Raw genomic sequence first — 23835 nt, 5'->3', positions numbered from 1 at the left:
TTATAATTTTTTTTTTCCAAATATATATTTATTCGTTTATGGTGAAGTATATTTGATGGAAGGAAATGTATGGTTTATTACACAACTGTTAGCAATAAAAACTAAAATACTAAAAAGAAATATTAAAATAAATGTTGGTCACGTGAACCTCGCGCAGACTCAGTGGTCACGGTTTGTGTTGGGGGGGTTTAGCATATCCGGAAGACAGATAGGCTAAACCAAACCAAATAGATTATTTTCAATGCTTGTTAAAGGCGGAATATTAAGACTTTTATAAATGGTCGACTGAGCGTGTTGTCTTCAGCATGTCCTCACGTTGAAAGCGGATTCGTACCAGGAGAGCCTCCATGAGGAAACAGCGCAAGAAATAGTCCCGTGTGGCAAGAGCAACAGCTCTTCTTCAGCGTTCATTAGTTACCACCTATCCAAGGGTGACAAGGAAAGGCAGTATTTGCCTGAAGCGTAGATACAGGAGGTAAGACCCGTCGTTTTTTTAAAGTACATATCAGTGATTAATGGCGTTGTTAAAGGACTTAACCTTTGTTGCCTTGTATTTGCGATGGTTTTGGTTCATTTCATCCCTTCAAACGTCATCTCTGCAGAGCCATCTTTACACGACCACTGGAACAACTATAATAAATCTTTCTGCAGAAGATGACATGCTCAACTTGGAATGAAATGACCCCAAACCAACTAACTGTATTGAAATGTTTTGATTTTTATGGTTGAATGTATGATTCACTAAAAGAGTAGCCACTATTTTTCTTAAAGACTTTACATATCCGATAAACTCTTTAGATTCATATAAATACAAAAAGCTATAACAAGTTAAATGATATAATTGCGTTCTTCTGAGACTTCCTCATTTAATGGTGTTTACTGTACTTGTCATTTCTATTTTAGATTTTCTATTTTTGTCTCTGTAAATCTAAATGTAACTACACTTTGCAAACTGAAATTATTTTTGTTACTTTCAGGTCTATGATACTGTGAATCATGAGGTTAACAGGTTTGTAAAACATTTTCTTTTACATTCTAGTGGGAACTGGTTGGTTAGGTCTGTCTTTCCCTCAACTCGAATGTCCTGTTTTGTTGACAGGCCCCCTGAGAGCTGTGGCTGTGCTGCTATTGGTGGGGCTCACCTGGCTGCTTGCAAACACCCTCTTCGGAGGGGAGAGTAGTTCATCTGTGCGGCATTTATTCACCGGTAAGAGAAATAGTTCTGAAATGATTGGTTAATTGACAGACAATTAGTTGACATTCGTTGGTTCTAGAGGTTTGTTAATGGAAAACTTGAATATTTGTAGTTTTGTAATGTTCGTCGGGCAAAACTAGCAGTTACAGGAAATCACTATGAGTTCTGGGAATTGAAACAGTGATGACGTTTTAGAGACTAATGACTAATTGATAAAGAAAAATAATTGTTAGTAGCAACCCGAAAGACAAGTTGTCAGTGGGTTTAGTCTTGATGCATGTTTGGTGTTTGGTCTGTGTATAAAATGATAAATCAAAGCCTTTCTGATATGAGAAACTTCAACTGAGTGTGAAAACTGTATTTTTTAGGGGCAAGTGAGGAACCAACTCCTGGTAAGTACAAGAAACTGTATAGTATGACTCTTCCTTTCAAGCATCATCATGATTATGTTGCATACTTATCATCTTCCTTATCACCACTGACTAATGTATCATATATTTTAGCTGAAACCCGCCCTCGAAAGTATAAATGTGGACTTTCAGCCCCCTGTCCCCCAAAACATTTGGCCTTCCGCCTGGTGTCTGGTGCCGCCAACGTCATCGGACCCAAAATCTGCCTGGAGGACAAGATGTGAGATTCAACACTTACCCAGTTCCTTTCATCTATGTCTTTGTCTCCCCTGCTGTCTCTCCTCTTTTTTCTTTTTTTTTTTTGGTTTCACACTCTGTTCTTTTTTTCCTCTTTGCTGTCATAACCAGGCCTCCAAGTCTGTCTGGGGAGCTGAATGCAAGTATTGTTTCAGTCTGTCTGTCCCCTACTTCTTTGGTTTTGTCTGGACCCTTTTTATATTAGTTGCTGCTAGGCAGCGTTTAGAAGTGTGTAGATTGAACGTTAATGTGGAAGTGTTCTTCTTCGGTGCTGCAGTTGGTGCTTCAACCTCTTTTGTTTCTGTCTCACAGGTTAGTGAGCAGTGTGAAGAACAACGTCGGCCGTGGACTAAACATTGCTTTGGTCAATGGTAAGACTGTCATCTTCCACCATTTAACCAATGGTGTTAATATTTTAAACTCCTGTTAATTGTGTTATTTTAACATCTGACTCATGTTTCTTTGCTCTAGGGGTGACAGGAGAGCTCTTGACCACAAAGAACTTTGATATGTGGGCAGGAGGTAATAGACACCAGACAGTAATGTATAGTATTGCACATATGGCTTGGCTATAACAAACTATAAACCACACACAGCTCATCTGATCTGTTCTTTCTCAGATGTTTCTGACCTGTTGAAGTTTCTCCGGCCGCTCCATGAAGGAACACTCGTGTTCGTGGCTTCCTTTGATGATCCAGCTACAAAGTAAGAATCTACGATGTGGTATCAGTTCCAGCCCAACACCCCTCTTTTTTCCCCTGAGACACACTTCAAAGCAGTTTTCTCTGATAAATTGTCAGGCAAAGTCTGTATCTATAAAGTATATTTCATTTTATGACTTGGTTAATGTTTTGTAGAATAAAATAAATATGTGGCACTGCTACAGAGAATCACATTTTAATAGCTAAACAACTGCAGGGCCAATGTCCAACCAGTTTCATAAACCGACGGCTGATGCTTGCCAAGTTCACCTTTTATGTTCAAATAAATTCAATTAATTCATCCTTAAAATCTCATGTAAAACAAAAAAAAAACATTCAAGCACAGAAAACCCCTTGCCACAACTTAGAGTAGGTAAACCAGCTGTCAGTTAACTATCAGAATCACTTTTATTGACCCTGAATGCACGCACATACAAGAAATTTGGTGCATGTATATAAACTGTGTATTTAAACAATGAGAATAAATAATTCCATATCAGGTTTTATGCTACAAAACCTAATGTGAAAGTGAGCATTTGGACACTATAATTGTCACTGAAGGAGGCGAGCAGAGCATTCAAGAATGAGTTCTTGTAGTGCCAGGAGTCAAGATTTAAAAAAATAAATAAATAAATAAAAAAAATTACATTTAATGTTTTTAGTTGCATTTAAATTACATTTGATGGCTGTTTAATTTGTTACTGACAATGTTCATGATCACAGATCCCTCGCTCAAAGGCTTTGTAACTTAGAAACAAATCAGGGTTGCAAAGTGGTTAAACCTCAGAGTTGAGCCATAAAGTGCCATTGAGATGTTGTTAAAGACCAGGAGGAGCCTACTGAGAAATGTTAATAGCTTGCATTTAATTTAAATCAAATTTAACGGAGGTGAAGAATTTGTTCCATTAACCATATTGCTTAATGGAACAGCCAACCCTCTTAAAGGTCCAGTGTGTATTTATCATTAGTGAATGCTAACCTGAAAATAAGAAACTCTGTGTTTTCGTTACCTTAGAATGAGACGTTTTTATCTACAGACTTGGTCCTCTTCTACAGTTTCTACAGTAGCCCAGAGCAGACAAACCAAACACTGACTGTAGAGAAGGCCTTTTGTGTATCTTGTGAGTTTCATGGCCATAGTTTCTCCTACACGCTTGGAAGGCTGAGCTGTATTCATGAGGTTGCAATCTGCCCCTGAATCCTACACACTGGTGCTTTAATAGACGTTAAACTCCTACCTTATTTCCTCATTTCCGGTGACAGGTTGAACGATGAGTCTCGGCGACTGTTTGAGGAGCTTGGGAGCACGGCAGTGAAGGAGCTGGCCTTTAGAGACAGCTGGGTATTTGTAGGAGCCAAGGGCATCGAGAATAAGAGTCCTTTTGAGCAGGTATGTTACTGTTTCTATTAATGTTCAACAGAGGCAGGAAGAATAGGTAGAATACATCAGCTCATCTGATGCGATGCTAATTTGCAGACAGTTAACTGCTTACAGATGCTGCAATAAAATAAAAAATATTCAAGGTTATTGTCATTTACAACGTAGGGGTGTATAATAAAATTCAGATTGTAGTTCACTTTATGCTACTCGTAAAAAAACTAAAAAAACCACAAACATTATTCACAGTAAAATTGATTTCTAAGTCATAAAAATGTTGCATGGTGAAGCACTGAGGATGAATTAAGCAGTCTCAGTCTGAGGGAAGAAGCTGTCTTTAAGTCTGGTGGTACGGAAACAGAAGGCTTCCTGAAGGCAGCAGGGGTTTCCAGTCAGGATGCTTTCTATGGCCTCTCTGTTAAAATGAACAAGAATGTGGCACGGGATTTTTGCTTTCCTAATTCAATAATAATTGCAATAAATGTAATTTCTTAATCCTCCCTGTTATCAAGATTTGATGCTTACAGTTACAGTTGTATTATGATACAGTTGAATAAAGATAGATACACATATATACAATATGTGTATCTATCGTATCTTATAGTATTGATAGTAGTGTATACTGTAGATAATTTATCACAATAGACTCAATTGCAACATATTGCCATTTTGAATATTCAAATTCTAGCTTGTAAATTTGACAGGACATGATGAATAATATGGTTTGTTTTTACCAGCTGGCCAAAGTGATCATGTGTCCTGTAGTGATGTCTACCAGACTGCTCATTTTCCAAGCCTGAATGTAGCATTTGAGATTTAGGATTTTCCTTCCTTCCTCCTATTCCTATCCCTCCTTTGTTGGAGTTAGATTATGCTGCATGTTACATAATGCGGTTTTAAAATAGGCTGTTTTTAAAACTTCTATGCTTGATGCATTCATGTGCTTATAAGAAAGTCAGAAATTATGAGTATAATAACTTCTAGCCTGTTTTGTTGACATTAGTTGTGTTCGCTGTGGTTGTTCCCATTAGCGCATGAAGAACAGTAAGAGCAGCAACAAGTATGAAGGTTGGCCCGAGTCTCTGGAGATGGACGGCTGTATTCCTCTGCGGGCACCCCTGGAAGGATGATGGTGCCTGATTCTCTCTCACATACAGTACAGAAACACCTGGAGCCACAGCAGTGGATTCAAATGACTGTTAGAAAGCCAGGGAACTGCCGAATGACTGAAACTATCCAAGATCCAGGCCACAAACAACATTTTATTTTCCCTCTCGTGGCAGAGACATGCGCTGACTGCGAGGATTGTCCTGGGACTTGATATATTTTTTTAAAAATGCTGGAACCTGTTGTAGAGGATTTGCGCGTTGAACTTTGTGAGCCGCTTTTGAGCTGAAGTAATGTTTTAGAAACAAGAAAAATGTTCGTGTTGGGTAAAGGGAAACTCGAGAGGACAAATGTTTGATGATTGAAGTGTAACAGCGACTAGTGAATGAACACAGCTGGCGTAGGTCTTCCAAAGCCATTGTAGGAAAAAGAATATGTTCCTGTAAGCCTTTCTGTAGGGTGTCAGTATTCTTGAAACGGAGGAATATGAAGCATTAAATACCTGCACAACATTTGATGTTCTGCAGGCTAAAGACACACCTAACAGGTTTCACACTAAGGTGATGGGAAACCTAAGCCACATCAGCATAGGAAAAATGTGAGGTACAGTGTAGTATGAATGTCCTTCTGAACACCAGGTCTGTGGGCAGATTTTATATTTTAAATCCATTAATATATTTTCCTCCTGTGATATATATTTCGGTGATATTGTTATGCCTAGTGTTAGCGGTCATTGTTTCCTTAGAACTTGATGCACTGCAGTTATTGCTTGCCATGTTTACATTTAGACAAACTTTACACTGATCATTTTTCTGTGATAAAACTATTTATTTTAACACCTAATCGGAAAACACATACAGACGGACACAACAGACTCAATAGTGTTTGTTTATCATAACGCCGCCCGTGGTTGTAATGTTGTCTCAGGCCTGCAAGCATCTTTCCACTGAGTGCTTTGTTTTAAGTATTCAGCCTAAATGTGTGGTTGTGTGTGTTTTTTTTAAAATTTCTTCTTTTTTTTTTTTAAAGATGTTGTATCCACCGGGCTCCTTGCAAGCCTAACATGTAGGAAATGCACAGAAATTAAATATTATTTTACATGTGTTGTTAGAAGTCAGTTGTAGCTGCTTTGTCCGAATCTAAATGTAAAAGATTTTTCTACAAAGCATTACAGTCTGTCTTTATATTGTGACAATAATGCTAATAAATAAAAAGGTCCCACTATTTCCTGTAGTTTTTTTTTTTTTTTTCTTCAAGTGGCATACTTAAAGAAATTCACCAGAGGGCGACAGCAGACAAAGTCTCTGTGAGGTTACTCGGTTCATTGTGCTCAAGGCTTCACTGAGCATATGTCTTGACGGGGATAAACTCTGGGACTGGTGGACAAGATTTCAGGTTTGACGGTGAATTCAGTGACAGCGCAGAACCGCGTTGCTCGGTGAATCGGTAGACTGTAACGTAATAATGACAAACAGCATCAGTTTCATTGTTCCATTGAAATGTGTTGTGGGCCCTTCAAGCGTTGTTGGAAAAATCGTGATTTCCAGTTGCGTGTTTACAAATGAGTTTAGTGTTCTGAAGAGCTGTGGGTTATGTGATGTTCAAAGGGAGAGGGACAGGTAAATTATTGAGGTAGAATAATAATGTAGTCTAATGCAAAGGTTATTATCTGGACTTGCTGTTAGTGCTATTTTGTGGGCCCACTCATATTTACTCTTTTTCCTTTTAGTTGCCTTTATGTCACAAAGTTTAAGATGGGATGCATGTTATCACTCCACGTATGGTAATTAAGTGCAAAACTTGAATTCTGTGAACATTTTAAGCACTGAATAAAAATAGAGGTGCTTAAAAGATGTGAGGTGGGGATTTCTTTTCACAGCCTCCATGTGTGAAAGAAACAAATAAACAAAACTTCAAAGACATATGATCAGTAAAGCAGTTCAGATTAGTGAAACATGTTTTATAGAGTTCGGTCTAGACCTGCTCTATTTGAAAAGTATCCTGAGATAACTTCTGTTATGAATTGGCGCTATACAAATAAAATTGAATTGAATTGAATTAGTTCTGCCTTGACAACATTGAAATGCTGCTTAAATAAATGCATCAATAATAATTTATACAATGCTGAATGTGGTTGTTTTGTATTAGGTAACTCTGGATACTTATATTGATCCCCTCCAGACATGTATTGATACATAAACACAAATAGTCTGCTTGGAACAATAATGTGTGTCTGATATGTCGTGTGTCCCCCCCCCCACAAATAAAGTATAATTTCTACATTAAAACCCCTAATAAGGCCTCTACTACGAGCACAGAGAAACTGTCCACTTTCAGCAGATGAATGAGAAAACATCCTTCTATTGTCAAACTCGGGACAAATGACATCATTCTGCACAATGAACCTCAAACATACAACTGAAGGAACAAGAAGAAAACATATTTTTGAGTAGAGGTGGTCTCTTAGTGGCTTTTGATGCTACTTTTGTATTTTTGTGTTATTTTAGTTTTAAGAGATTACTTGAAAACTCATACTCATACTGTTACTTGAGTCAAAGATATCAATACTTCTTCCACCACTGCACCGTATACATGAATAGTTCAATAATCCAAGAGGGGGCAATTTAATTAACCAGCTCTTAAGAAGGGAGGCTTTTTGGATTCATGAACTGAACACAATAGAACCTTGTGGACTTAATGAAGCACAGGATTTGAGCTGTTTGTTGTGACATTAATACTATCTTATATCTCTCTATACAGGTAATTTGGACCCTTAGAGAGAGATGAGACACTAGGTCCCCTCCCTTTTTTAAAAAAAAAAAAAAATTTTTTTTTTTATTTTTTTTATTTTTTTTTTTTTTTTTTTTTTTTTTTATGTTTTTTTTTTTTTTTTTTTTTTTTTTTTTTTAATTTTTTTTTTTTCATTTTGCAATACCTTTTTTGTATTTCATGGTTTTGATATATGCTCTCACTATTGTAAAATATATAAAACATTTTGAAATGAAAAAATAAGACTGATGGCACATGACTGATCATGTGACCCAGCTTGCCGCAAGCCAAACGCGTTGCTCTCTCTTAAATAAAATCACAGTAAAGTTATTCCAGTGTGCGGTGGTCACATTTCATAATCATGTATGTATCTGATCTCTAAAATAAATACCACAGTAACCATAAACAATATGACAGTATAATTTACAGGCTCGTTAATATCAATAATAGAGAAACAAAACAATCATTAAATGCTCATTATATTAACGGCAGATGTGCTGCAGCTGAATCTTACGAGGAGCATTTGAACGCAACATCGAAGTCACATAACGAGCCGTTGAGATAAACGCGCGGCGCCACCGCCCCCTCGTGGCGGAGCGAGCTAACTGCCGCGCTCGTTCGTCCTCAGGATGATGATGAGCCCTGTGGCAAGTGGGAACGTGCGTGCAGAGCGCGCTCAGTACACAGGAGAACCTGCTGAAGGCCGTTGGACTCGTGCGTTGTAAATTATGTACATAAGTTCCTGATATTATTCGGGTACACATGAATGGCCGGTCGCACAACTTGGAGCCGCCAGCCCGAGCAGCGAGTGAGGGAATCTGTAAAGCGAACGGCAAACATCGTCTGAACTGGATCACATACAGCAAATGCTCTCTGAGCTGTCTCTCACACGGACCGAGGCTCGACGACTCCGGTGGGGATTTTCAAGCCGACAACACCGCGGCAATCGTTCACACAATATAAAGAGAACAAACTAACGGAGCCGAGATTTTATTTTTATTTTTTATAAAGGTTTTTTTTTTTTTTTTTGTAAATGTATTTTTTCAGTGGGTGTAAAAATAATAATAATAATTTTGTAGGCAGACAGCCCAGTGTAAATCTCGTGTAATAAGGTTTGTAAAAAAAAAGATAAAGGAATAATAATAACTAAAAAAAAACATAATCCAGTTATCAGTGAGTTTGCTAGCTATCTGCGCTGAGCTGCTCGTTTTTCTTTTAAATAAATATATCGCAGGACCGACGATCTACGATGCTACATTTGGGTGAGTGATGTTTGTTGTCATTTGCTATTTCAATCACAATGCAAATAGTCTTTTACCTTATTCCAAGGCTGTGGTCCTCAGGGAGACGTTGTTATTGTGTGTTCAGTGTGTTTAAGCGCTACTGGATTGCCTATTAGACATTTATCCCCTCCTGTGGGTGCTTATTATTGTGAAACAGATTATGCTGTGTAAAAACACTTAAGTCAAGTGCAGACCTGCGGACAGACGAGCTGACAGGCCCTCAGACACCAACTGTTCAGTCCCATCATTTGAATGATTTGCCTGTGCTCAGGGCATTAAAAGACTAGGAGGGTTTGGGGATTTTCATTTGTGGTGTCAGTCACTGTGCTCTTGCCCTGTGTGCTGATGGTACTCTGTGTCTTTCACCGTTTGCATGGCGTTTCTAAAAGTCAGCTGAGCTACCGGCTAGCCAATAGCATTACTTCATGTTGCCTGCACATCCTGGCATCACTGTGTCATGTATGCTGTAGCCTATAAATAACATACATTCATTGGATTTTGCCTCATAGGCAGTGGCTACTGCACGACCGGTCACATCATGGGTTATCTGCTCTAAGCAGTTTTTTTTACTATATATATATATTTATATATATATATGTATATATGTTAGAAAATAAACCTAAAAAGCAATTACAATGTCAGCTACACCCACATGCATCTCATCCATAAATTATGCATAACATGCAGTACCCCCTCCTCAACGCCTGTATTGATATTGTATAGAAACATATCAAAACATTGTATCTGAGAGTTCCAGTGGGACCGATAGTGGTGTACTCAAAACATTAGGAGGACGCTTCCTCTCCTAAAAAAGGCTGACAGCTGCTAAACTACTGAAATCAACACTTTGCTGATCTCGGATGTACTCCATCATCCATAAACATTCAGACACCATTTGCAGGAGTAAAAGGGGCTCAGTAGTTGATATGAGCTCCAGGAGTAGTAAGCTACTTTAGCAACATGTAATCCTGATTCATCATTGGCTGATTAAGGAGCCTTTCTCTCACCTGGATTAGAGGAATCCTTTGGTATGGGATGGCTCTGCTCGCTGAGGGGAATGAAAGAGAACAAAAAGGGGGGTTAGACAACACATATTCTCTCTGTCTGTCTCTCTCTCTCTCTCTCTCTCTCACACTGAACAGTACTGTGTGTGTGCTACCTACACTGCACTCTCCCATGCTTGACCTGGATTGGACAAAAGTCCTTGTTGTGTTTTCAGCCTTGAGTTTCCCTAATGGGAAGAGAACAATCATTGTGTGTTTGATTCTAGTGGCCAGCATTTGATATTTTTCATCACATTTCCTGGTCTGAAGACGCACAGGGAAGCAACATGTGCTAAACCAACACGTGCAATCATTGACATGGTTGCCACGGGGTTTGGAAAGTACTTGATAGTGCTTGGATTAAAAAAAAAATAAAATCAAGAGCTTTAAAACTGAGTAATAAAGAGATCCATGTATTTCTATATCTCTCAGTTTGAAGTTTATACATCTGGAGCGCTGGTCCAAGCATGATATGTATTCCTATTGATCATTCTCCATGTAGCACAAGCATACAGAGATTTCTGATGTCTGTTCTCTCTCATCGGCCTTCCTTCCTCAAATATGCAGCTGATCACCTAGGTTGTCCACAGACCTGTGTATTTGTGGTTATTTGTCTCCTTTAAAGGTCCAGTGTGTAATATTTAGGAAGACCTATTGACAGAAATGGAAAATAACATACTGTAGGTATGTTTTTATTAGTGTATAATGACCTGAATATAGGTATCATTGTGTTTTCCTCACCTTAGAATGACCCATGTTTATCTACAGATGTCGGCTGTCGCCTTCTGCCATGTTGAACCGCCATGTTTCTACAGTAGCCCAGAACAGACAAACCAAACAGTGGCTCTATAATATAGTATATTAAGGCCCAGTCATGCAAATAAATATTGTGCTATATCATGCTATATATACAGCTTTCTATAAACAATATTTTGAAAAAAGCTTCTGCCCATTACTGGCAATTTAGCTACTGATCACAATAAAGCAAGAATAAAAGTTTTAGAAAGGCTTTATGTGTTGGGGCTTAAAATGGATTGATATGCGCATTAGTACATATTGAATTAGATATTGATTAAGTTGCATAATTTAATGATTGTATATGGACATATTAATCAGAAAAGGTTTCATCCTTATGGAATATGATGGTGCCTGGCTTTAAATCTAATTAAGTTAAACCTTTCAAAGAGGTTGAAAAGTCCTTGAAATGTATCATTACAAAAGAGTGGCAACCCTGATTGAGTAGTTAGAGCAGTTTTTTTATTGGAGGATCAAGAATGTTACATTTTACAGGAAGTGAAACAGTTCTCCAGTTTTAATTACATTGTCGTTTCTTATTCAGCTGCACATACACTGCTTACTGTACTGAATTTAGATGAATGGTGCTTTTTTTAAGGGTGATTTTTTTAGATCTGTTCATTAGCTTCTGAGTTTATTTTGTAGCATTTCCTCTTCCCTCACTGTGCACATTGTCTTGAACATTGTAATTAATCGTAATTGAGCCACACAATCATAGTTTGAGCCTGACGGCCTCCTGTGTTTCGAAGCGACAGCAGCACAGACAAAGTCAGCGCTTTGAAGGTTTACACCTGCCACTTACAGTGATGTATCCTGGTGCGACTTTATGACAGCAGTCATGCCTGTTAGATACAGCCTCACTGAACAAACATTGTCTTTGTTTTTACTTGCCGTTGTGGTCAACAGCTGAGCTGCAGAGTTCAGATACAGATCTGTGATCTTCAGAATACTTGCTGCTTGACATGGAGCCCATTTAAGTTTTGGCCGGCAGCTCTCAGACCTTGTGCTACCTCTGCCCCGTCTACCCACATTACTTAGCACCCATTTCCCTTTTAAATCTCTGTGGGACTAATGCTGAATTGGAAAAAAGGCTGGATACATTTGTTGCATCCATCAAGCCTGGAAGTGTTGTTGTTACAGGCAGGTATTGGTGGAATTGGTTAAATTTGGTCTGTATCTACAGATCAAATACAGGAATAAGAGGTATTCTATTACTTAATTAGCTAAATCCGACACCATTTCTTCATACTTCTCTCTCAATTCTCAGTCTCCAGTCAAATGTATCTACTGAAGCTTTCCACGCATCCCTGACTCTCTGTCTGCTATAACAAGGCTCACTCAGTCCTGTAATCAACAAAGGGATACTATGCAAACTATTGGCAGCTAGCTGGTAGCTGATGAAGGAACATTGTTAAATTGTTGCTGATAATACTTATACACCTGAATTACACCTGACTATACACCTGTGCTAACAGATGAGACTTTTAGTAAGACGTTTGCTATTTAACTTATAATTAATCATTCATAATCATCATCAAGTTATTTTTAATGCAAACCAACCATTAATTTAAGTCCAAGTGCACTGACCTAGCCCAGCAAAAAATGAAAATAGAAAATGCCCATCACAATTTCCTGAAGATCAGGGTAACTCCTTTTTATATTGCTTTTTTTTGTCCAACCTATAATCCAAAACCAAAACATATGCAATTAACTATCACCGGAGACAGTGAGATAGTTATTATATACTTAATAATGGTGGTAATTTGATTAATCGTTTTAGCTCCTCTTAAAACTGTTTTGTTTTTTGGGGTCGGTATTTAGAGTGCACTAAGAGCATATTACCAGATTTACAGCATAACCTGAGTCCTTCACCCTGTTCTCTCTTGGCCCTCTGCACCCAGTCTCGCTGTGACACTGGACATACCAACGGAAACTATTCCTATGCTAATGTAATCACCTCATGTTTTCAACCTTTTCCAACCACTAAAAGCATTCCTCCTCTTCCTCTCCTCTCCTGTCCTCTCCTCTCCACGCACAACTGTAGCTGCTTTTGTTCAGGCAGAAATTTAGCTATAGTCACTGCTTTCATTCACACAAACATTGGCACATATTTTATCAGGCAAAATCCCCCCTGCACCCCCAGCCCCTTTTTTGTCTGTGCCACCCCCCCTCTCTTTATCTCTCTCTTGTTCTCTTTCACACACGCATTTTTCCCAGCCCTTCTACTAGCCGGCCCCCCTCGCTCCATCTCTCCTTCCCTCTCTCTCTCTCTCTCTCTGTTTGAAACTCTGCTGTCCGCCTGCTCCCACCAACTACAATCCCTTCCTGTCCCCCTCGCCACTTTTTATTCACCCTTTTCATCTACATGTCCTCCTCAATTGCAAAAACTGCGCTGTCTGTGCGCGCGCATACACACACCCACACACACACACACACACACACACACACACACACACACACACACACACACACACACACAGAGTCCCCTGGCTCTTCTTTTGTCTGCCTGCCCAATTTTCCAGCGGCAGTTTGGTTCCAGGGGATTAATGTGTGTATCCCCATGAAGTAAGGGGTGGAAAAAAGTGCAGGGTCCAGATAGGTTTCGATGCACTACACATTAAAGTTGCAGATTGTGTAGGAGAAGTGAACTTTCTGTGCTGGCACCTTTGTTTGTCTTTGTGCAATAGAAAGCGTAACTAAAGTAGGGCTTTTTTTTCTCTTTGTCTCAAAACTTTGAGCACAGATAACTTTAGGTTACTTGCGTAACCCCTGTTTCTCTGAGGTAGCATATGCGAGAGTCTCACTAGCGAAAAGCAAACATGGCTTTCAGGAGGTTTTGAGAGTAGAATAGAAATCACATCTTTGGCAGTCATGAAGCAAAGGTGTCATAATGATTTTCGCTGCACATTTCAGAAATGATTAGGCAGCTGCAGGTGTTCTCCCCATGCAGGAGCCTCACAGAAGCCTGGAGGGCAGGCAGAGAGCAGCAAGTCAGATGTTCAGTTCTCATGTACTCCCTGAGCTGATAGAAAAATGAACAGACAATGATCCTGACATGTCAACAAGATGTACGCTGTGTTGCTGGAGTTATTTTGCTGCCGTTGAGAGATGTCATCGTTTCAGCTGCGACTTTAATTTTGTTATCTTCAACTGTGCTTTACCACTTTGGCCCATATGGGCAGTTGCTTGGTCATTTGGCTGGTGTCAGGAAATTCCTTTCGGCATTCTTTCATTGAAAGGGGACATGCAGTTTGGGTGCGGGAGAGGGTTTGCTTTTGATGTGTGTGTGTGTGTGTGTTTGTATTTGTCTGTGTATAAAAGATAGAAAAGAGTGTGAGAGGGGAGGGAGAGAGAGAGAGAGAGAGAGAGAGAGAAACACAAAGTTTGTTCTAGCCTGCTGGTGTGTGTCTTATGTCTTTATCTATGTGTGTGTCTATGTGCGTGTGTGTTTGGAAGGGAGACTGGGCGGGTGTGAGAGACAGTGATGGGCTTGAACGTGTTTGATGTACTGTGATAACTCTGTCCGGTATGTGGCTTTCATGGGAACTCCTTGCCCTGGGGACATGGGCGAATAAGCTCCAGTTTAAAGGGCAACTTCCCTCTCTTTATCGCCTGTTGTTTTTCCCCCCTTTATGTTCCCCACATCCTGTTAGCCTTTACCTTTTTAGTCTCACTGTACACTACGGTGTGTCCTCCCTGGGTTGCCGTAACTCAGATAATTGTCTTTTAGTTATGGTCACAGTAGTCTTAGATAAGTAATTTGTTCTCTACTGTCGAATGACAAGTTGATAGAAATTGAGACAGGATAACTGATCATTGAAGTATTTGTTTAATCATTTAATGACCTACATTCTCTGACTAAGTGATTGATAAAAAAAATAAAAATGAAAACAATTGTTAGTCACAGCCCTGTAGAGATGTTTCATTTTTCAGGTATGTAGTTCACTAGATTAGCCAAATACACTCCCATCTAATCAGTTTAATTTGTAAATGTTTTTTAGTTCAAACTTCCAGAACAGAATCACTTTAACAATTTGTGTCAGTGATTTCATGATTTGTTTTGTTGCATTATGGTATTAGGTGCGCAGTGTCTGACTGGCTTAGTGCTAATTACAGTTTGTCTCGCAGATAGTGTGTCTGTGTCTCAGGAATGTTGCTGAACTGGAATTCTTTCTTTTTCTTCGGGAGCTTCTTAGCAATTGGTCTTATATCAGCCTATTGTGTTTTTAATTTGACTGACAGCTACTTGCATTGCATGTAAGGCTCCTTTGCTTTGAGCTTGAAGAGACAACAAGCTTGATGTAAGTATTAATGACCACGTTATAAAAGAGATAATAGCTACTGTGAGCCACTAGACGAGCCCCCTGTGATAACGGGGGGCTTTGCTCATTAAAATTGAAGAAAAAGTCTAGACTTGCTGCTGTGACTTTGACTGAGGCCGTCTGTCAGTGCAGAACACATTTCAGCAGCCACGTAAGACTGTACATGTGTGGTCCTTGTGGGTAGCTTCATACCTAAGAGTGCTGTAACCCTAGACAGGAGTGCATACAGTGGCCCTTGAAAGTCCCACATGTTCAGTTGTAAAGTAATATGGGTTGAGTTGTAAACTAATATGTAAAGTGAGTTGATACTCTGACCTAGACTGCACTTTTTACTTTCCATTTACTGCACCATTACACTACCAGGACAGGCACATTCCTGCACTGGATCTTTTGTTTTTGATATGCATTAGCACGCTCCCTTCCTGTAAGTTCAGCTGCTTATTCATAAATGGTGACTTTGGGCTTTATTACATCCGTAATTGGTAGTCCAACCCTCTCTTAGATATTGGCTGCAGAGTAACTTCAGGGCTGGATGGTGTAGTAATGAAACTGCTCTGATGCAGCCACTGAGAGATCACTGGCTGTCAGAAGGCAGAGGAGATACAATACCCGGGGACAGATGGAGAGTGATAGAGGAGAAGTGAAGATAAAGATGTCATGAGAAAGATGCCCACAAGCGTACACACACTCGCACACACATACACACACAGACGCACACTGTGAGCTACAGGACTGCAGCGATATTGCCATATCAGAGGAAACCTGCTGTGTTCAGTTTCACCTTATGTTGGCAAAGGATAATACTGAGGGCCAATTTAAAACTGTCTATTATCACCCTGACTGAATGGTTGACTGGGTATGCACTGAGTAATACTGCGCTGGTGATAATCGTAATCATAGTTGTGTATATTTATGAGCTCTTTGTTGCAGATGTGTGGTAGTCACTCCAGCGTAGTTTGAAAATCCCTCTGTGTATGAATTATTCACACTCAACCGGCCCATAGTTCATCATCCATATTTAATGTTTGGGATCGCATACTCCTAACTGCAGTTTTCTGTTGACTAATGGAGCCGTTGAACACAACTTTAGTCACAAGACGCTGATAAAAGTGCACTTGATGATTGATGAGGTCATGCGTAGTTTGTGACCAGGTAAGACGGATATTCTTTTGGGCAAAGTTAAGGCCATAACAAAGAAGAAGCTTTTGTTTGGCAGATTAAGTGGTTGCTCTCCTCAATGGGTTTTGGAATATTCTTACCATATACAGGAACATGTTGGGCTGCCAGAGTTCACTACTAAGTTTGAATTAACATTTTCCAGTTAATTACCTCAGGTCACTTTGGCGGGCGGCTGTGGAAAAAGACCATTTACGGACTTTTCCCCTTTCTGAAGTTTTACCCTGTGTCTGATTACTGGAAACATTGTACCAATTATGGAGATCTTCAGGATCTACTTCACACTAGGTTTTCTTTAATGTAAGTTTTAGAGGCTAACAACACTTCATGTCCCTAACTGTCTGAAAAAACTGTCTCTTTGCAAGAATTAGCAGTGGTTGGGCTTACAAGAAAGAGCTTTTACAAGTCTTCTTAGTGGAATCTTTCAGCATTTCATATCCAATTTACACATATTTTTACACAGACTTACTAGGCTACTGTGACAGTCCATTTCCTTACAAAGGTGCTGTGAGGATTTTCTGTGAGGTTACTTATTTGATGTTGGTCCATTTTATCCCTCTAAAATACAGGGGAGCATCTAGATTTCCTATTCAAATTCATTTTATACAGATAATGCTGCTTGCATTCTTCTTATGAGAGTTAAATATGGCAATGACATGATAATACTTTTCTCCCCTGACTGTCTAAATATTAATGCAATGTTTTGTTTTTGTCTTGCAGGGTTTACTTGAAGATATTCACACAACAGTTTGACAGAAAAACACAGCAGCTTTCCCAACAGGCTTGAAAAAAACTCCTGGTTTTGTGTGTTTTTGTAAGAGCTGGGAGACGTGTGGTTTACTTTGTTTGGTACTGCAACTAAGTGAAAAGAAAATATAGGAAATGGTGAGAAGAAAAGTGAGGACAGAAACTATTCTCTAACAGCTGTGGTCTCACCCTCCTGTGCTACTGTAAAGTACCTAACAAAAGGAGGCAGGGAGACAGACAGCGGAAGAAAAGTGGAAGGGTTTGATCAAGACCGGCTTTCAGTCACCTGCAGCACTGGAAGAACAGCCTAATAGACTAGAAGGGGTGAGTGGGTGACCACAGAAAGAGAGAGAGACGGGGACTGACAGAGGAGCAAAGGTTTGGAGGAGGAGGAGGAGGAGGAGGAGGTCTAGGAGGAGTGGGAAAGGCCATTTCCCATGGCTACTGACCCAGGAGAGCCCACAGGCACCGAGGATTCCTCGGAGAAACCTGATGGACAGAGGGAGGAGGACACGGAGCGGGAGGGCAGGGCTGACCCACAGAGAGATAGGACGCACAGCACCCCCTCGGACTTCCCCTCCTCCCAGACTCAGGAGAGGAAAACAACAGGAGGAGAGGATGGAGCAATCCGAGGAGGAGGAGGAGGAGGAGGGGAAGCCAGCCAGGCGGGTAAGGAGAACCCAGTTAGACCGATTTCATTCTCCACACCCTCCTTACCAGTTGACACTGGCCAGAAGCGACTGAGAAGGGAGAAGCGCTTCTTCAGGAAGAGTGTGGAGATTTGTGAGGAGGACGATGTGGTGGAGGTGCCCCCGGAGGCGCCCCACAGTGCCCCCCACCTGGAGCTGCGCTCCTCTGACTCAGTCTTCACCAGCAGTGCCCAGCAGCAAGGGGTTGCTTCATCCTGTGCTGCCCTGGGCCATGACCCATCCTGCCCCAGCTCTAGCCAGGAGCCTGGCAAGGATGCTCCTTCCTCCACACCTGCCCAGAGGGGGAAGGAGAGGGACCGTGAGCAGGAAGAGGAGGCAGAGATGAAGGCCGTGGCCACCTCTCCTGGAGGCAGATTCCTCAAGTTTGACATTGAACTGGGCAGAGGAGCCTTCAAGACTGTGTATAAAGGCCTGGACACAGAGACTTGGGTGGAGGTGGCTTGGTGTGAACTTCAGGTAAGATAAACTGTTCTTTTCCCCCCACGCTTTTCAGACTATGCTGCCAATTATAAATTCTGTATTAGCTGGCACAAATTAGCTGCAAGAGAGAATAAACCCAAAACAAATAATGTTCTTTAAGAATCCAGTACGTGTACACAACCCTAAACGGAAATACCTGATATAAACAAATAATATTTCCAATTAGTGTGCTTTGGAGAGTGTTAAGCCCATTGTTGTTCTTTTGAAGTGAATTGTATTAGATGCGTCCCAGGAGCCCTTCCTCCTGAAATCTGGAAATCTCAGCACGTTGTCTGCTTGCTATTCATACTGCGAGACCGGGGTGAAAAGGAGGAGCATCGCTTGTAGCTGAATGACAGCACAAAGTGAAAGTGGAGAATTTGCCTTTTCTAGGACTCTTATGAATAATAGAATCATGGGCTGTCAGTGCTTCTTCTTGTTGTGGTAGGGTATCCTATTAGAAACAGCATTTTCCGCATTTGGCTGAATTATATTAATTCATTAATGACACTTTAGTATTAATTTTAGGGATTGTATTGATAACACTCTAGGTCTAGAAGGTGTATGTGTGAACATGTATAACGAGTTTTAAATTGAAACATTCACATTCTTATTATAAAGTACATGGTTAGAATTTTGTTGCTAGTTGGGCAAGTTTTATATTTTATATTTTACATACAGTACATGTCACAGCCTACTCTTGTCTATTGTGTAATGTAATGAGGTATGAAATGGAAATGAAAGCGAAGCTCTAAATGGGATGCATTTTATGGGCACAGAGCGAATAGGAATACTGCAGCAAATGTAGATGTAACAATAGCAAACATGAATGTAAGAAACTCTTTGTCATGCATTGACACTGCAGTGGGAGGAACATAATGAAATTTGATAAATGTCGAACACAGAGCGCTGTCAGTCTTTACAGTACATACTGTAGACCACCGGATTTAACATACTGAGAAGTAATGGGAAACATTGTTAGATGGTGTGAATTCAACATGTGGTGGGAGACAGACTTGTGGAGGAGAGAAGAAATGCATCCCTCTGACTCTTGGCCCCACAATAGAGAGCAGTGTTATGGTAAGCCATCTGATTTGACTGCTGGCTTTGTGTGAGAAGAGTCAGTCATGTGTTTGGTTTGGAGCTAATTCCAAAACAAGAGCCTTGACTAATCCTTGAGATCAGGCACGTCTGTTGGACTAACAAGCAGCAGGCATGCCCCCCATCACCTATTCTGGTTTTATTTTAACACCTAGTGAATCAGCTTCATATCAGCAGGTGGGCACTGCTGCTTGGTATATCATACTGCCACAGCTCCTGTTGAGTCCTACTTTAATAGTTGATGTTGTCCTTTTTGAGAAATCATCTTAGCTTGCAAAGGTAGCCTGCTTCACCTGGAATAATAATGTTATCATTAAAATATGTTGCTACCAGAGCAGACAGTATTCTTTCATGACACCAGCAAAGGCACCGCTCTGTATTTTGCCTTGGCTCAGGAGTGCGAGCAAATCCGAGCTGGGTAAAGCATTTTTTGAAAATGAAAAGACAGTAGGCTTAAGCTGATTTGCGCACCCATATTGAATCTGTGATATCCAATTTTGTCTCCACAACCGCATTGGGTCAAAGTAAAAAAAAGAAAAAATAGTTTTTACTGGGTATTTGTCTAGAAGCATGAAAACATTACCGGCTACATCAGTCGGACATTGCTGAGACAATTAGAAACTGCATGCATATTGTGTAATCTAAATAGATTTTTATCTATAAACAGACAGCATTTTAGAGAAAAACAGGAACCACAACAAGGGGAAGGCTATGTTAGAAAGAGGAGAAAGAGACACAGGAGGTGATGGTCAGACAGAGAGAAAGAGAGGGAGAGAGAGACAGAGGGGGAGATGGTGAGCCGAACAGAGGATTACCATGGCATCCCTCCCAGAGAGCAGGCGTGTTAGCTAATGCTAACTTACCACATGCAGGGAGACACATGCACGCACACACACACACACACACACACACACACACAGACGGTACACAGTGACCTGGTCACACGCCTATAGATGGATCTAGTGCCACATTCATTGCAACATTCTAGTCACTCACTCAGGTCACATTATCTGTCCTATTTACTCCACTTAACCAAAGCTTATACCCAGTTTCAAGTGGAATTAGAATACTGAATCAGAATAATAATGCTTCTTATATTATGATTGTGTAATGTGTCCTGCTGGGGATGGATCTTACAATGGGCAATCTTCAATAACACAGTACAGTGGGGATGCATTAAGGATGATAATAAGCAACAATATTCTTGTTTACGAGACCAACAACTTTATTTACACTCTCGTAAGGTCCCAGTAATCAAACAACTGACACAATCATCACATAAGGCCATAAGACTATGGACAGTCTGTGCAAAGCTCCCATTTTGAAGGCACTGAATGGGATAGGAGCATCCACAGCTTGTACATGACTAGCCAATGCACCATTTGATGTTATGCCATCCTGTGAGACTGCAGCCTGGGAGCACCTAGCTCCTCTCCTCCTGTGTCCACAAAGAGAGGGAAGCCAGGGGATTAGCTGTCCAAATGCAGCTTGAAAGAGTGTGTAATTAAAGTTCACAGTGCGGACACCATCTCTCTTCTTCCCTCTGCCTTTCCCTGGGAATTCCACACCTAAAAGGGCAGAGCTATATATCTCCTGAGTTACAGCTTCAGTCTTCTTCAGTCCCTCACCCTAATTGGATGTGTTTGTACATGTATTGCATATCTGTGTTCAAGCTGTTGCTCTCTATCCGTCTGTGTCAACATATGCCACTGTATGTGTCTGCCTGTCACCCTCCCTCTCTCACCCTCCCTCCCTCCATTTCTCTCTCCATCACTTTTTGTCTGTGTGAGTGAGCATGCAGAGTGATCCAGGGGAGTTAATTACAGTGGGTGCCTGTTAGGCTGGAACAAAAACCCTGCACAGACAGCATAACTCGGGCAGCAGAAACCAGACTGGTTCAACCCAGTCATCCCAGACTGGTCCAGCTCAAATCAGCTCAGCCAAGCCAGACTCACAGGAACTACAAACACTAGAGCTCAGGTCTGCAGTACTGAGAATTGCCATGATAATGATTACCGCCTTAAATATTTGATGTTTGATTTAACATGTATTGTTACAGAGGCTTTTGGATTTATGTTTGCAGATAAATGGCAGCTCAGGCCCTTGCCTGCTGCAAACACCATGACATGATTCTTAGTAAAAAGGCTTATCCTTACTAAGGCCATTAGAGAACTTGGACTTTGACACGATTAAGAGTAACATTTACATTATAGTTCAGCGTGCAAGCCTGTTCACCTATATACACCCGAGACCCCCAGTTCAGTAGTTGGCATCATGATAATTGAGCCATTCACAAGGTTGAGATATCATCTGCCTCATGTTTGAAAAAAATAATATTTTAATAAGAGCAGTCAATGCAGGCTCTGATGAAAGTATTTTAGATGAACAATGTTATGTGTACTTCATTAACTAATATTTATTCATTTTGATTATGTTTTAAAATTAAATTGTGTTTATTCTGGCCACAATTCTCTGGGCCATTGTATCAAATAGCAACAGCAAAATGGAGGAGTTTACCTTGGTTGTTTCTGATTATCAAAGACCAGTTGTGTTAGTCAAGGTAAAGCAAAGACAGACTATTGATGGGTGACTAAAATTAGGAGAGGCGAAATCAAATGGGCTACAGCTGAACTGACTAGACCGGGATGGAATCGATCCAACCAGTCTGACCTGACGCATGCTCAACTAGGCCACTGACAGTTGGCAAGTGTCCCTCAGGCTGTGTCCACATTACCTAACCGGCAACCAGAGATTCAATTGCTATTGAATGTTTGAGACATTACCACATAGCACTGGTATAATGTATAGCCTAATTAGAATTCAATAAATGTGAAGCACTTATGATCAAAATATTATGACGTGATTATTATATGTTAAAGCATATTATAAAAAAGAGTGCCACAAAAGGGAAGCCTCTGAATATTGACACTATAAAATGTGAGGTTTCTTAGATCTACCATAACTGAGAAGTTGTGTATCTTTGATGCCAATGAATGTTTCAAATTTGGCCAGCTGGACTTTATGGCACTGAAGTTGCCTCTGCAACTGCATAACGCAGGTACCGTAGCTTTGAAACATCGAGATATGAAGATCTCTTGCAAACAAGTGGTCACCTAAAAAGAAATGGCTAGTGCAGTGCATTGGCTAAAGGGTCTCTGAAGGTTAGTGAACTTGGCCTACTGGCCCCGGGTTCTAATCCAGCATGACGGCCAGCCCTTTTCCAGCAGTCTATCTTGTTAGTCTGAGCTGTTGTAGTTTACAGTAATCTAATCCTAGCCACCCGCCACCTCAGATTATTTTCCATACTGCAGGGCCATACACACTACATACATACTCCTCATAAAAATGTACAAATACTAACCTACAGCAAGAAAAATTCTCCTCTATTTAACCAGCCCTGTTTTTCTACTTCAGACAAGAGTGTGACTAGGAAAGCCAGTTCGTCTTGTATGTATGTATGTATGATATCTGATACTCATGCAATGTTTGCCAGAATAGATGTTTTAGGACTCACATGCTTTGGCATTCATGACCCCAGCCTCTTACCTTCTACCAAATGTGCCTTGTAAGCCATATCCTGTACATTTCCTGTTTAATGAGGCTACTTAACCTGCAGCTTGACCTTCTGCTCTACCAGATGTCGGATCCAAAATAATCTCTAACTGTAGGTCTTACTCTGTTTACCGAGTTATAGTAGTTAGGCCCCTGTCATATTATATGACCAAGTATTATTATTACAATTATTTAAGGCTGTATCAAAAGGGTGTTGTCAGGGTTTCCTGACTTTGTAAGGTGATCCTGTTTGTCCACCTTTTGTTGCTAAAGTAAGAGTAAAATCAATCCCTATAGTGCAGTCTGATACAACAATACAGCAAACTACAGCCTCAAAAACTGCCATTGACATGAAACAACATATCTTTGACACAATCTTAACATAAATGTAACATTAAAATCTTCTTGAATCGCATTATATTTTCTGGTGTTCTTGTTCATTTCATTCATAGAAACTTATAGCTTATAGGATACATGCAGAGTAAAAAAACAGCACCTTGTAGCTGCATTGTTTACAGTCTAAGGTATTTTGTTAGGATAACTGCCCCCAGAAGTCCAAGATACAGCCTTTTGGCATTTACATACACATATAACCACATACGCATATGTATGTATGATATTGGCAAATTATTATATTTATTCTCACTTACTGTGTGTTTAAAAGTGAGAGTATTTATTTCATGAGGTTGCAGAACTGGAGAACAGGCAGGCTTATTAACAGGAACAAAGAACCGACCAGTCACCATAGGGCTGTGTCATGGTCTCCTGAGCTGCCCTTCCTCTCCCTCACTTTCTGTCTGTTTGTTTCTCTGTTGCTTCCCCGTTTCCATCTGATGGTTAAGAGACTGTT

At 40.4% G+C, this 23835-nt stretch overlaps 2 protein-coding genes across 13 annotated transcripts in view; both read left to right on the top strand.

Moving 5' to 3' along the window:
- The first annotated feature begins 152 nt into the window (after positions 1-152).
- On the top strand, positions 153-6252 carry fam3a (FAM3 metabolism regulating signaling molecule A). Its single transcript, XM_051425557.1, has 10 exons — positions 153-475; positions 978-1009; positions 1100-1207; positions 1564-1587; positions 1699-1825; positions 2155-2213; positions 2314-2364; positions 2463-2547; positions 3807-3933; positions 4953-6252. Exons 2-10 carry the CDS (start codon positions 997-999, stop codon positions 5049-5051), a joined length of 693 nt encoding a protein of 230 aa, XP_051281517.1. The 5' UTR covers positions 153-475; positions 978-996; the 3' UTR covers positions 5052-6252.
- Positions 6253-8418: 2166 nt separating this feature from the next.
- si:dkey-151g10.3 (serine/threonine-protein kinase WNK3) overlaps positions 8419-23835 on the top strand; it is a 36833-nt gene continuing 21416 nt past the window's right edge. For 4 of the 12 annotated variants that reach the window (XM_051425546.1, XM_051425548.1, XM_051425545.1 and 1 more), the window contains exons 1-2: positions 8423-9059; positions 17137-18329. In XM_051425546.1, the coding sequence (XP_051281506.1) occupies positions 17601-18329 (729 nt within the window). In that variant the 5' untranslated portion in view covers positions 8423-9059; positions 17137-17600. The other 8 variants (XR_007887706.1, XR_007887705.1, XM_051425550.1 and 5 more) reach the window with 4 other exon arrangements.

Source organism: Dicentrarchus labrax, unplaced genomic scaffold (assembly GCF_905237075.1).
Source record: "Dicentrarchus labrax unplaced genomic scaffold, dlabrax2021, whole genome shotgun sequence".
Lineage (NCBI taxonomy): Eukaryota > Metazoa > Chordata > Actinopteri > Moronidae > Dicentrarchus > Dicentrarchus labrax.
The sequence above is the reverse complement of the archived record's forward strand: the minus strand, read 5'-3'. Positions and strand labels throughout refer to the sequence as shown.